Source organism: Leopardus geoffroyi, chromosome B1 (genome assembly GCF_018350155.1).
Source record: "Leopardus geoffroyi isolate Oge1 chromosome B1, O.geoffroyi_Oge1_pat1.0, whole genome shotgun sequence".
In the NCBI taxonomy this organism is placed as follows: domain Eukaryota; kingdom Metazoa; phylum Chordata; class Mammalia; order Carnivora; family Felidae; genus Leopardus; species Leopardus geoffroyi.
Genome location: NC_059327.1, coordinates 20,996,049 through 21,011,491, shown reverse-complemented (window position 1 = coordinate 21,011,491; position 15,443 = coordinate 20,996,049). Strand labels below are relative to the sequence as shown.

General features: G+C 38.1%; 1 protein-coding gene across 2 annotated transcripts in view; it reads left to right on the top strand.

Moving 5' to 3' along the window:
* The window catches only part of ZDHHC2 (zinc finger DHHC-type palmitoyltransferase 2), a 69,828-nt gene that overhangs the window by 33,049 nt on the left and 21,336 nt on the right, over nucleotides 1-15,443 (top strand). For both annotated transcript variants that reach the window (XM_045454934.1, XM_045454945.1), the window contains exons 4-6: nucleotides 3,156-3,276; nucleotides 10,435-10,504; nucleotides 11,252-11,284. In XM_045454934.1, coding sequence (XP_045310890.1) covers nucleotides 3,156-3,276; nucleotides 10,435-10,504; nucleotides 11,252-11,284 — 224 coding nt within the window. The remainder of the gene's footprint in view (nucleotides 1-3,155; nucleotides 3,277-10,434; nucleotides 10,505-11,251; nucleotides 11,285-15,443) is intronic.

Below are 15,443 nucleotides of genomic sequence, written 5' to 3'. Positions count from 1 at the left end.
ACTTGATCCCTGCCCGTGTGGGATTACATGTTTGTGGGAGAGTTAGACAAAGGACCAATGAACAAACAAAATAATTTTAAATTGTGGTGCATAATACAAAGAAGGACTGTATGGACCTAGGGAAGAGTATGACAGGGGGAAGGGACAGAATTTTCAGGGTACCTACCCTAGTAAAGGAATCTTGGAAGTTCTTTGAGAAGATGGCATTTAAGCTAAAAATCTGCAAAGTGAGAAGGAGCCATCTATACAGTGCGAGGACTAGCATTCTAGAGAGAGGAATCTGCATGTGCAAAGTTAATAGACACTTTTACAATGACCCTTTCTTTTTCTTGACTGTTACAGCATTATGACCTCATTGGATGTTATACCCTTTATACCAATTAAATGTTTCCAAACAAGATACGTAGTTCTATTGAGACCATTTTTCTTTTCTTTCAAAACAATGAACAGAACATTTTAAATGTTAAGAGAATATCAACGGGTGCATGATGCACACTGTTGAACCATTAAATAAAAATATTGGAATTATTAAATAAGTCAGAAAATCTGGCAAATCCCCTGATAAACCAATACAACCGCATATGATGGATCAGTAAACAATTTGAATTTTTCTTTGTCAGCTCTTAGATTTAAATACGACCTGAAGAGTTACAGTATTCTCATTGTATCAGCCTTCCATCAAAGTTCTTTTTTAGAGTAACTTTGAAACAATGGAATGAATTCTAGGAATCTATTATCCAATTGGGAGATAGTCGTCTACCTCCTGGAAATGTGGTTCCCGGACTTTTTTTGATTCCAAGATATTTAATCTGCTGTTTCTCCTGCCCCAGCCTCTGGGATCAGTCTGCAGCATCCCTCTTTGCCAGGCTGGAAATGACACTCCTCATGGCCACTCACCACCCTCATTTATATATTCAACCAATCAGAATACTTGGTGTGAATATGTTTCAGATTTTTAAACTAAGATTTAAGGTAGCAAGCAAGTGGAGAGCAACTGATAGAAAGAACACACTATGCCTTCACAAATGTGACCTTCATTTATTTGTTATTTGTATTCATTTGAGAAAGGACTGGTTGAAGTGTAATTTGAAAAACTATGAAATGAATTGAGAGGTAAGTAAATGCTGTGAATTTATAACAGGAGGAATATGTAACGTAGAGAATACTTTTTTAAATTACCTTAGAAACTCTTAAAGACCTAACTATAACCTATCTACTAATTTAATGCCAGTAAATTTAATATGCTAATTTAGAATAATTTGTATTATGTAAATTTCTACTTATGGAAAACTTTTTAATTTCTTTACCTTAATGGGTCTGAAAGTTTACAGTTATATTTAACTATGTGTCATGCATATGGGAATCTTATGGTACCTTAAAACTTATTTACATTTTTTCTTTTAATGTGTATTCATTTTTTGAGAGAGAGGAAGACAGAGAACGAGCAGGAGAGGGGCAGAGAATCTAAAGCAGGCTCCAGGCTCTGAGCCATCAGCACAGAGCCTGATGCGGGGTTCAAACTCACAAACCATGAGATCATGACCTGAGCTGAAGTCTGGCACTGAACCGAATGAGCCATCCAGGTGCCCCAAAACTTATTTACATTTGGAAGCTGGAGATTTATTTTTCTTTTTAAAATAACCTCGTTAGAATTGTCAACCTCTAAACAAATACTTTTACTTCTCCAAAGACAAAGAATTAGGCTCAAATATCATCACCTCATTTTCAACAAATTGTTTTTCTTTCCTTCATTGACCTACTTAGATTACTTTTAAAACTTAGAAAAAAAATTGAAAAACATGGCCCCCATACAGAAAAAGCATTTGTAATGCATAGTTTAAAGAATAATAAGGGGCGCCTGGGTGGCTCATTTGGTTGAGCATCTGACTCTTGATTTCAGCTCAGGTCATGATCCCAGGCTAATGGGACTGAACCCCACATCAGGTTGTGCACTGAGCGTGGAGCCTGCTGAAGATTCTCTCCCTCCCTCTTCCCCTTCCCTGCTCACACTTGCACATTCTCTCTAATAATAATAATAATAATAATAATAATAACAAAATAAAGCATAGAAAAATGAAAAGACCTAAACAGTCACCCAAGTATCAGAGAAAACATTTATATTTTCAGCATGTCTTGTGTACTCTTCCGCATTGTATTTCCCTGCATTCCTCAAGAAGTAGCTACTATCTTGAAGTTTTGTGTTAGTTATTCTCTTGTTTTTCTTTATAATTCATATATATGTGTATGTATATGTGGATAGTGTATAGCTTTCTGGTTTTAAAAACTTTGTATGAATGGAATCATACTACGTGCTATAAAATGATTTGTTGTCCAACAGTATGTTGAGATTCTTTGTTGAGCTGAACACAGAGCTGAACACAGCTCAAGTTCATTAATTATGCAGTGCATCATAGGATTCAGTTATGTGGATATATCATACTCCAACTTATTTATCCATTATCCTTTTGATGGACATTTGGGTTGGGTTTAATTTTTTACATTTCATACCACGATGCTATGAATATCCTTGTACATGTCTCCTGGAACACATTTAAACCTTTATAGACTTCTACAACTGGTTTTGTGTGCGTGTGTGTGTGTGATTGGGGTTTTCTTTGTGTGTGTATAGCCCAAACAAATTTGATTTTTCTCAAATAAGGATTTTTTTAATTGGGTGGACCAAATTGGCAGGGTAAGAAGTAAAATTAATGATTAGTTCTTTTGAGTGCTAGGAAATTCATGTCATGATTATCCTCAAGTTAAAATTCACTTAGATAAGAAAAAATGCTTGATAGTTTTGTTTCTATTTTTATTCCTAATAATATCCGCTTGAAAAACTTACCCAATGAGCCAAATTTGTTTATTTTGTCACTTCATTTATTAGTATAACTAATGGTGGAGTGGAACTCTATAAGACAATTTTACATACTTTATTCCTCTTGAGTTTCATGAACATCTGAGGAAGTAGGTATTATTATTCCCTTTTTCTAGATGCGTCAACTAATGATCCACTAGATTAACAGACATGCCCAGATTCAAACTCTGTTATCACTCTCAGTATATATAATAGATCTGATTAATATTTTATAAATAACTTTTCGGACCAATATGGAATTTCTTGAGAACATTGACTGAAATGTAAATTGTTTCCACAGTTCCATCTCTCTTATGCGGAGAAAGAATTGTTGGAGAGAGAGCCAAGAGGAGAAGCCCATCAGGAAGTTCTTCGGCGAGCAGCCAAAGATCTCCCCATCTATACCAGGACCATGTCTGGAGGTACACGATAATGAGTGCTTTGGCACGATTCTTGTGGTGACCCTCAGCATATTTATATACTTGAAACTGTCAAACACTCATTGAAATAGATTGTGTTATGTCTTGGGTGGTTATTCAGTCTTTCCTATATGATTCTATAAAACAGACACTTGAGTAACGGTGTGTGGCACAAAGATCTCAAACACATTGGCACAGACCTCACTTCCCTTGTGACTTCTCTAGTCACTTAGTTGGGACTCAGTGGAGATGTTAGAACTGCTGAAGTATTAATTTGTAGTTGGATTTATTTTTTAAATTAAAAAAAAATTTTAATGCTTATTTTTGAGAGAGAGAAAGAGAGAGTGTGAGTGGGAGGGAGGCAGAGAGAGAGGGAGACACAGAATCTGAAGCAGGCTCCAGGCTCCGAGCTGTCAGCACAGAGCCCAAGGTCATGACCTGAGCTGAAGTCAGACGCTTAATGGACTAAAGATTTTTTTTAATGTTTTTTAATTTTGATGCACATGAGTGGGAAAGGTGCAGAGAGAGAGGGAGGGAGAGAATCCCAAGCAGGCTCTGTGTTGTTAGCTCAGAGCCTGACCCAGAGTTTGAACTCACAAACCACGAGATCATGACCTGAGCTGCTGTAAAGTGTCGGATACTTAACTGAGCCACCCAGGCACCCCTAATTTTTTTAAAGTTTTAATTATAGACTTTTCCTATTATTTAATTTAAGGGAGCAATATCTATAATGAACATAACATTGACAATTTTACATAAATGTAAAGAAGTAATTGTACAAAGTGTATAAAACTTAAGGGATTGATGCAATTTCTTTATATTTAAAATGTATGGTAATTTTCTTTCCTTTTTTAAAATTTTCTTTTTTATTTTTTTAAATTTGCATCCAAATTAGTTAGCATATAGTGCAACAATGATTTCAGGAGTAGATTCCTTGGTGCCCCTCCATCCCCCCTCCCACAACCCCTCTAGTAACCCTCAGTTTGTTTTCCATACTTAGGAGTCTCTTCTGTTTTGTCCCCCTCCCTGTTTTTATATTATTTTTGTTTCCCTTCCCTTGTATTCATCTGTTTTTTCTCTTAAAGTCCTCATATGAGTGCAGTCATATGATTTTTGCCTTTCTCTAATTTCACTTAGCATAATACCCTCCAGTTCCATCCACGTAGTTGCAAATTTCTTTCGTAGTTGCAAGATTTCATTCTTTTTGATTGCCGAGTAATAACTCCATTTATATATACCACATCTTTATCCATTCATCCATCGATGGACATTTGGGCTCTTTCCATACTTTGGTGATTGTTGATAGTGCTGCTATAACAAATGCGTTTCACTTAATAAATCTCATTTACCTGGGTCAGATCTTTTAGGTAGTTTAGTAGCAATCTGATTAAAGAATTGTCTTAAAAATGGACATACATGACTATTGATACTTGCCCACCAAGACTCACCTAGAAATTTTGTGACTTTAGGCCTGTGCCACCCACTTTGGTAGCCACTAGCCCCATATGGCTGTTGAGCACTTAAAATGTGGCAACTCCTGGGGCATCTGGGTGGCTCAATCGGGTAAGCTTCTGACTCTTAATTTCAGGTCAGGTCATGATCTCAGGGTCATGAGATGGAGCCCCAAGTCAGGCTCTGCACTGAGAGCACGGAGCAGCTTGGGATTCTCTCTCTCCCTCTCTCTCTCTGTTCCTCCCCCACTTATGCTCTCTCTCCTTCTCAAAATAAATAAATAAACTTTACAAAAAATGTGACCCCTCCAAACTGAGTTGTCCTTTAGGTATAAAATACACAACTGGTTTCAGAGGCTTAGTATGAAAACGAGAATGTAAACCATCTCATCAATATTTTTATATTATTTATGTTTGTTTCTAACTCACCTGAGAATCATAACTAAGTCAAAGTCTTGCAATTTTTTTCTGTTTGTTTTCCCTGGGCAAGTGGTAATTCTTTGGTTTAATATTAATGCCACTGGTTCTGTTCCACAGAGATGTGCTTATGTATGTTTATGTATATTGACACGACATAAGCCTAAGCAAATACTCAATTTAAGCACTCTAAAAATAGATTACTGCACCAGTTTCCAAAACTGGTTAATGACAGTGACAGTTTAGGGTGCAAAAATCTAGTCTCCACATTCCTAGGTCAGCGCTTTCTACGGTACCCCTTGAAACACTGGGTCAAGAGAAAGGGAGGAAGCGTAGGTCCTACTTTAACAAAGTATTAATTTCCATTAGTAATAACTACACTTTGGATTTATAAGTTATCTCCTTGTGTTGTTTATATAATGTTAAGGCTCTTATCCCTCTGAAGTATTAGATACCTTTATCCTGAGATGAACTTACGGTTCTTAATATTTGTGACAGTGCAGAATACAATCTGGATCTCCTCATGTAATCTTTGTTTATATTTTCAGTGCAAAAATTTGGGATGCCTGCTAAAATCAATATTAACTGACTAGAGTCACTGACTAAGTTAAATTATGCTAAGTATAATAAATAGATTATGTCAGTGTGATTGATCCCCCTCTGGAATGTACAGAATGTAAAGGAAAACACAATGTGGAATGGATGTTCAGAGGAGCCACCACACTACCACCAAGGCAGGATGTGGGGGGGGGGGGGGGGGTCCTTCCTTCCTCACCCCAGCAAAGACCCTTGGTTTCTTTGGATAACTTCCGTCTTCCCCCTGAGAAATTGACTAAAGCACCTGAAAGGTGCAGTGTTCATGCACTTTGTCTTTCAGAGAGAATTGAAGAAAGTGATAGTAATATAATTAAGGATTTTAGTATCCCTTCTAAATCCATAGTACTTCCTCCAAACCCCAGAGAGAAAAAGGCCAGCTGCCTAGATTAAGCTGCCCTACACAGAGAAAAATTCACCTACATACAGAAATTTTGTGGGGCGTAGTAAAGCAGGGTATTAACAGGACTGTTCATGTCACCTGTTTGTTCTGTGCTTTCTTCTGATCCCACCATCTTCTGTTTTCTTACAGGGATCACCAAACTTTGTTGTAGATATTTTTCTATGCTTATTAAGTGAGGACTCTTTGCTTTTTCAGCTCTCTCTTGCCCTTGATCTTTTCCTACAAACATTTTTTTTTGTAGATTTTGACGTAAGAAGGTAACACCCAGAGGTGATGGAGTTTATCTTTTTGCACACAGATGTTGATAACATTGTTTTTCAACATTACCCAAAAAGGTTTTAAATTACATAAGTAAAGTAATATAAGAATAAACTCAAAAAATTCAAACAAGACAGTTAAAATTCTTCCTGACTGTTAACAGTTTTTAAATGATAATCAGATAGTTCATTTTAAATTATAGCAGGATAATTTTAGTTGAATGTAATGTAGCACATGGAATTTTTTTTTTAAGTTTTTATTTTAAGAATCACCTGGTGCTCATCATGGCAAGTGCCTTCCTTAATCCCCATTGCCGGTTAACACCCCCCTTTCCCCCCCCCCCCCACTCTGGTAAACATTAGTTTGTTTCCTATAGTAGAGTCTGTTTCTTGGTTTGTCTTTGTCTCTTTTTTCCCCTTTGCTCATTTGTTTTGTTTCTTGAATTCCGCATGTGAGTGAAATTGTATGGTATTTGTCTTTCTCTGACTGATTTATTTCACTTAGCATTATACTCTCTAGCTCCATCCATGTCATTGCAAAGGGCAATATTTCATTCTTTTTTATGGCTGAATAATATCCCATTGCATATATGTACCACATCTTCTTTCTCCATTCATCAGTGACGGACACTTGGGCTGCTTGCAGATCTTGGCTATTGTAAATAACGCTGCTGTAAACATAGGGGTGCATGTATCCCTTTGAATTAGTGTTTTTGTATTCTTTGGGTAAATAGTAGTGCGATTGCTGGATGGTAGGGGTAGTTCTATTTTTGACTTTTTGAGGAACCTCCATACTGTTTTCCACAGTAGCTGCACCAGTTTGCATTCCCACCAGCAGTGCAAGAGGGTTCCTTTTTCTCCACATCCTCACCAACTCCTCTTGTTTCTTGTGTTGTTGATTTTAGTCATTCTGACAGGTGTGAGGTGATATCTCATTGTAATTTGATTTGCATTTCCCTGATGGTAAGTGATGATGAGCATCTTTTTATGTGTCTGTTGACCGTCAGGATGTCTTCTTTGGAAAAATGTCTGTTCATGTCTTTTGCCCATTTTTAATTTGGATTATTTGTTTTTTGGGTGTTGATTTGTATAATTTGAATACTAACCCTTTACCAGATATGTCATTTGCAAATATCTTCTCCCATTCCATAGATTGCTTCTTAGTTTTGCTGATTGTTTCCTTTGCTGTGCAGAAACTTTTTATTTTGATGTCATCCCAATAGTTTATTTTTGCCTTTGTTTCTCTTGCCTCAGAGGACCTATCTAGAAAAAAAATGCCATGGCTGATGTCAGAGAAATCACTGCCTATGCTCTCTTCTAGGATTTTAATGGTTTCAGTTCTCACATTTAGATCTTTAATACATTTTGAATTTATTTTTGTGTATGGTGTAAGAAAGTGGTCCATTTGCATTCTTTTGCACGTAGCTGTCCACTTTTCCCAACACCATTTGTTAAAGAGACTGTCTTTTTCCCCTTGCATATTTTTTGCATCCTTTGTCATAAATTAATTGACCAAATAATTGTGGGTTTTCCATTCTATTCTATTGATCTGTGTGTGTATTTTTGTGCTGATACCATACTGTTTTGATCACCACATCTTTGTAATGTAATGTGAAGTCCGAAATTGTGGTGCCTCCAGCTTTGTTTTGGCTATTTGTGGTTCCATACACATTTTAGGATTGTTTGTTCTAGTTCTGTGAAAAATGCTCTTGGTATTTTGATAGGGATTGCATTGAGTGTGTAGATTGCATGGGGTAGTATAGGTATTTTAATAGTATTTGTAGTATTTGTTCTAATCCATGAGCCTGGAATGTCTTTCCATTTCTTTGTGTCATCTTCAGTTTCTTTAATCAGTGTTTCATAGTTTTCAGAATATTGGTCTTTCACCTCTTTGGTTAGGTTTGTTCCTAGGTATCTTATTATTTTTGGTGCAATTTTAAATGGGATTGTGGGTTTTTTTTTTAATTTAAAGACTAAATTTATGTTTATGAAAGACTATAAACAAAAATCTTATTTCTATATTGTTTTGATTTCCTATGAATTATTTACCCACTTTGACTTGAGAGCCCCCCCCCCACCCCTGCCCAGCATACTTTAAAATAGAGATAATCACCATCTGGAGAGAACCTAGCATTGTCCCCCAAACTTACCACTTAAAATTCAACTATAAGTGTAAAAAATATAAACTTGGCATTAAAAAATGTAAAATATGTGGTTAAATTTGTGTATTAATTATATGTTGAAATAATATTTTTGATATGTTAGGTAAAATAATATATTTTATTAGAATTAATTTCCCTGTTTCTTTTTATGTCTTTGTAAAATTTTAGAGAGATTAGAGAGATAGTGAGAGCCAGGCAGAGGCGCATAGAGAGAGAAAGAGAGAATCTCAAGCAGGCTCCATACTCAGCATGGAGCCCAATGCGGGGCTTGATCCCACAACACTGGGATCATGACCTGAGCTGAAATCAAGAGTTGGACGCTCACCCAGCTGAGCCACCCAGGAGCCCCATATTTTTATGTCTTTTAACATAGCTCCCAGAGAATCTAAAAATATACATGTGGCTCACATTATATTTCTGCTGGATAATACTGCCTTCCACTGTAATGCTTTGCATGAGCCAGTGATACTGTGTAGCTTTCCCTAGTATGTTGCTGTGAGACTTCTTCATTTAGGAGATGAGGCTGCCATGCCATTAATCTCTGTGGTGTCTGAAAAAAAGAGAGTTGTAAGGGGATGACTGAGAACTTATTTCAGTATAGAAAACAATTCCAAATAGGCCTTGTTGAAAAAACCTCATCTGGGGCGCCTGGGTGGCTTAGTCAGTTAAGCATTCAACTTCAGCTCAGGTCATGATCTCACAGATGGTGGGTTCGAGCCCCGCATCAGGCTCTGTGCTGACAGCTCGGAGCCTGGAGCCTTCTTCAGATTCTGTGTCTCCCTCTCTCTCTTCCCCTCCCCGCTTGAGCGCTCTCTCTCTCTCTCTCTCTCTCTCTCTCTCTCAAAAAATAAATAAACATTGAAAAATAATAATAATAAAGAAGAAAAAAAACCTCATCTTAATCTTAGTTTATAGCAACTGTTTCCTGTTTCAGAGATCACATTAACTAATATAACAGTGGTAATTATTTGTTGCAAGGACTTTTTCCAAATTTTAAATGCATTAATTTGGCTTTACTGATCCTGTGGCCCACTTAATAACTGTCTTCCTGTAATTTAGGTAGACTGCTTGCATCTTGTAAGATGTCTGTGTACTGAAATAGCATATCCAGATCAGACATCCATCATTGTCTTTGATATGTGTATATTAGAGAAGAAAGGATCAGGACTTCTATTACAAGAATTAAAATTCTGAACTGGAAGTACTTCTTCTAGTACTCACTTCTAATCTTGTATCTCACAACAGTGAACAATTTGAACAACTAATAGAGTTTATTCACATACTTCTAAAATGTGTTTCTCATAAAACTAAAATGTGGTTGTATCTTCTCGTACTTATCCTGGTGGGGAACAGGAAATAAGTTGATTTACCTGTGGTATGCACTCTGTTTACTTTGATAGAAATGGACATATTTTTGCACCCTTTGTGAGCTTTCCTATCATTACTAGCACTTGTGAAAGTCTTAGAAAAATTCCCCCCAAAGATTCTGTATTCTTGAGAAATCTCTTTTGAAAACTGAGGCCGGGGCAGCTGACTGGCTTAGTCACTGGTGGACAGTGCAATTCTTGATCTCGGGGTCGTGAGTTCATGCCCCACATTGGGTGTAGAAATTACTTTTAAAAGAAAGGTAGGAAGAGAGGCAGGGAGGAAGGAAGGGAAGGAGCAAGGAATAAGGAAAGAATAAAAGAAAGAAAGAAAACTGGGGCTATAAGCAAGTCATCCTATTTTTGTATTTACACAAGAGAACATCTCATTTTTACCAAATTCAAATTCACTATGCTTTTTAGAAGTTAAATTTGGATAGATGATAAGAGCTGTTTAATTGTATATTCAATTCAGTGTTAAATCTAAGACTAAGTGGAACTTTTTGTCCCTAGCAATCCGATATTGTGATAGATGCCAACTCATAAAACCAGACCGCTGCCATCACTGTTCTGTCTGTGACAAGTAAGAAAACCTTTTACTTCTGAAATGTCTACATGTGGTGTTCCTCTTAATTAATACTGTTTCTTTCCTCACTGTTTTCCAGATCATTTCTTTAATTGTGCTTCTGAGAGCTTTATTTAGGAAATAGAACCAGTATAATCACTTGCATTAATGTGAGTGTGGCGAGGGCCACACTCACTTAATTGTCCCACCCCCCCCACCCCCCCAGATTCACATGGATGGGAGTCAAGTACACGAGTTTTGACAGCTCAGACTTGGTTAGTTCTGTTTAACAAATGCTTCTGTGACTCTTTTTCATCTTTATAGAGATAGCTCATTTGACTTCATGACAATTAGATATTGTCAGATTCTTATTACACCACAGGGACAGTGCTCCTTATCTTAAAGATTGATATTAAAGGAAAAGGTTCATCCAGACTTTCTGTAAACCTGTTGACATTTTGCACTTTCTTTAACCTAAGATACTTGTGTGTTAACATATTGCATTGTTTGCAAAAAATGAGGTATTTTATTTGTATTTTAAAGCGTGTATATTTTTAAAGTTCTATAATTATATCATAATTAAAATTGGCTGTCATGTTTATTTGAGCTGAAGACTTTCTCTATTATTCAACTTTTAGATAAGTAAGCAATTTTGCGATATTTTACTTGCCACAACTCTTTTTTCTATGACTTTTATATTTGCTTTTTATACTTTAATGGGGCTAAAATTTTATGGTGTTAAGTTTTGTGTGTGTGTTTTTTTAGATGTATTTTGAAGATGGATCATCATTGCCCTTGGTGAGTATAGATCTGTATTCAAACAGGTTTCTGTCCCTTACAACTTAATAAATTGAATCATTTATCTGTTTAAATCTTCTTATAAATCTTGCCTTAGCTGACCCAGGAGGTACTTTCAGATTTAGTTTCTAGTATTTGTTAAATTAGCTCAAGGGAGCTTTTTTTATTTGGAAGAATTTCCATGAAATAACTTCAAAACTAGTAGGTAAACAGTATAAAAGTTAGTCATATTTGCTTAGAACAAATGGTTTTCTTTGTATGCACATGCCTAAATACAGAGATCCTGAAACACTTCCCAGAAATTACACCAAAATGTATTCATAAATTATACACAATACTTCACTGGAAGTTTTGAATAATAAATTAATTCATCTAAAACTTTAACAATTTATTTTAAATAGAACTTGACATTGAGGAGTAGAATAGCAAATACACAAATATACACATATGGGTTTCCAGGGACACCTGTGTGGCTCAGTCGGTTAAATGTCTGACTTCGGCTCAGGTCTTCAGCCCACGGTCCATGCGTTTGAGCCTGACATCGGATTCTGCTGTCAGGGCACAGCTCACTTCAGATCCTCTGTCCCCCAGTTGCTTTCTCTCGTTCTCTCTCTCTCTCTCTCTCCCCTTCTCAGAAATAAACGTTAAAAATTTTTTTAAATAAACAAGTGTTTCTACTTAGAATGCATTAATATTTTAAAAAATAATTTTAGATCAGGCAGCTGAACAAAGGGTTATTTGAAAGGTCTAATTAAGTAATGAGGGTTGATTTTTTTCTACTCCTCTCTGTAATTTTTCTTCTCAAGGTACACATACCTGTGACAGCTACACTGAGGTTACCAGTGGCTTGGATTTGGACACGAGGCATGATTACTGTACAAGCCTTGTCTTCTTTCAGGGGTGACCCCCAGAGAAGGGTAGACATGCTCACCAGTGTTTGTCAGGTGTTGGTAGAAACATACCAGGAATGATTCTCTCAGCTGCGGGAAATCACAGGGAAATGTCAGGTTCACGGTACTTTCTCTCTCTAGATACCTCTTCCTTTTCTCCACCTAGGGTTTCTTCTTTCAAATGTTAAGGCAAGTTAATGCCTGTGAGAATAATGTTCTTCTCAAGGAAAGATCTCAATAAATAGCCTCCCCTGATATTAATGTTCATTTGTAGCCATTCTTTTGCTTTCCTTATTCTTTCATTCATTGTATTCTCTTTCTCAGCAAGTAGCCCCCCCCCCCGCCCCCCGCATATCTTCAATTGTAAGTTTTCTTAATCTTCCTTACATTCCTCTGTTGATCCCTCTAGTAGTTCCTCACCACATCCTCACAACCTGTCTGTGGGTTCACTGCACCTGAATAGTTCCCCTGCCCGTGGCAGCTCCCTGCCTCAAGCACCACAATTTCTTTTCTTCTCCGCCTGAGGGCTCTTTTCCACCTGAGGGGGTTGATTTGGCTGCTAAGCTGGACAGTCCCCAAGCGCCAGGCCTTTCATGCACCCAGAGGCCACCCTCAACCAGCACGGGCCTGGCCATCAACACATGCTGTCTTGGCTTTTCTCCCTTCCTTGTTTCAAATACACTGTATCCAGGTTCTTGACCAGGGGCTGCTCTCGGGGGAGCCCGTACTGAAACACCCCTCTTTTCTGAATAGCTATGTGTTCTAGGGAAAACTTAGCAGGGTGGGCAAGAACTTAGGGACCTAGAATTGACTTTGATTTTTCTGACCTAAAGTAATAGGAGATCGTGATGATAAGGGATGGAAAGGTGGAAACAATCTGTATTAATCCCAAGCTTTGCACACCTATAAATCTTACTGCGCTCTTGCTATCCTCACTACAGCACAAAAATAGGAAATAATAATTTGCAACGATAGCAACTTTTTCTAAACCTGCAATTAATTTGGCTTTGTAAGAGGCTTCTAGCACAATCTGACAATCTTCCACATTTTGACAGATCTTGTTAAATAAGTGAAGGGGAACAGATCTAAAGCTCTGGAGGTTTTAAACTATCTTTTTTAAAATGTTTATTTATTTTGAGAGAGAGAGAGAGAACGAGCAGTGGAGGGGCGAGAGAGAGAGAGAGAGAGAGAGAGAGAGAGAGAGAGAGAGAGAGAATCACAAGCAGGCTCTGAGCCGTCAGTGCAAAGGACTCTGGAGGGTTTAAAAGCGGGCTCGGATTGTGTAGCTATACCTCCGCGTTATCATGCTCACTCTTCATGGCCACGTGGAAGCTGTTGAATGAACCGGCCGCAGTACCCGTCAACTTCTGTGTCGTTGCTTCTCTGGGCTGTTGTGTCTCCTGTCATAGCCACCGTTGTCACAGCCACTGCCTCAGCTCTGGGCCCACCCTTGCAGCAAGCAGTAGCCAGGTCGGTTTGTGAAGGGATGAGTGCCAGCGGCCTAATATTTGTCTGGTGCCAGCTGCATGGAGCAGTCATTTCATTTACGTATTTTAAATTTCAAATTAAAATTTTAAATTAAAAAATTTAGGGGTGCCCGGGTGGCTCAGTCGGTTGAGCGTCCTACTTGGGCTCAGGTCAGGATCTCCCAGTTTGTGAGTTTGAGCCCCGCGTCAGGCTCTGTGCTGACAGCTCAGAGCCTGGAGCCTGCTTCCGATTCTGTGTCTCCCTCTCTCTCTGTCCCTCCCCTACTCATTCTCTCTCTCTCTCTCTCTCTCTCTCTCTCTCTCTCTCTCAAAAATAAATAAACAAAAAAAATATTCTCTAGACCTACTGATATATATGGAGCTGTCTGGTTCTTTTTTTTACTGGTTGTATGATATTCCATTATGTAAGCTGTTTTTATTTAACCAAGCTTAAACAACCATTTGAGTTGAGATTTAGGCTTAGGTTATGATCCCAGGGTTGTGGAATCGAGCCCCATGTCAGGCTTCCACATTGAGGAGGGACCCTGCAGCTGCTTAAGATTCCCTCGGGCAGGGGGGGGGTGGGCGGTGGAGAATGGGGGGGGTGGGCTTGGGTGGCTCAGTCAGTTGAGCATCCTACTTGGGCTCAGGTCATGATCTCACGGTCTGTGAGTTCGAGCCCTGTGTCAGGCTCTGTGCTGACAGCTCAGAGCCTGGAGCCTGCTTCCAAGTCTGTGTCTCCCTGTCTCTCTCTGCCTCTATCCTGCTCATGGTCTGTCTCTCTCTGTCTCAAAAATAAAGAAAAACGTTTAAAAAGATTAAATTAAAAAATTTATAGGTGATACATACATACTCATGGTACTCAATTTAAAAATTTAAAAAAAGTACAAGTGTTCTTCTCAGTGCCCTCTCCCCCTTTCTGCTCCTGCTTACAAGAACGTGTTGCTAAACGTCGCGTGCACATTTCTGACATAAATGTGGATGTGGGTGTGTTACGTGTTTTTGTACACACGCAAAAACACATTGTTTTCACACAGGTGGTTCCATTAAGGACTGGGTTTGTGCCTTTTTTTTTTTTCTCTCTCCACTTAATATATCCTGGAAAATTTTCCCTATCCGTATATAAATAACCTTTTTTTGTAGTCATTTTGGGAATACAACAGTCATTCATTAAAAGATCTTCAGGATGTTCCAAACTCTTATTAGGCGGGTCTTGTATATAATTTTGAAGTGCAGTAACTGTCAACTTTGAGCATCTGAAAAATCAGAAAACTATGCTTGTTTGTCGTCAATGATTTCAGCTTCTCTGCTGTGGCCAGTTGAGATTACCCATAAGGGTGCTGGAGTTCAACATCACACTTCTGTTTTAACTAAAACAGTGATGGATCTTGTAGTCAGAAGTGTTTTTTCTTTAAAAAAATTTTTTTAGGGGCGCCTGGGTGGCTCAGTCGGTTAAGCGTCCGACTTCAGCCAGGTCACGATCTCGCGGTCCGTGAGTTCGAGCCCCGCGTCGGGCTCTGGGCTGATGGCTCGGAGCCTGGAGCCTGTTTCCGATTCTGTGTCTCCCTCTCTCTCTGCCCCTCCCCCGTTCATGCTCTGTCTCTCTCTGTCCCAAAAATAAATAAACGTTGAAAAAAAAAATTAAAAAAAAAAATAAATAAATAAATTTTTTTTTTTAATGTTTACTAATTTTTTTAAAAAAAAATTTTTTTTTCAACGTTTATTTATTTTTGGGACAGAGAGAGACAGAGCATGAACGGGGGAGGGGCAGAGAGAGAGGGAGACACAGAATCGGAAACAGGC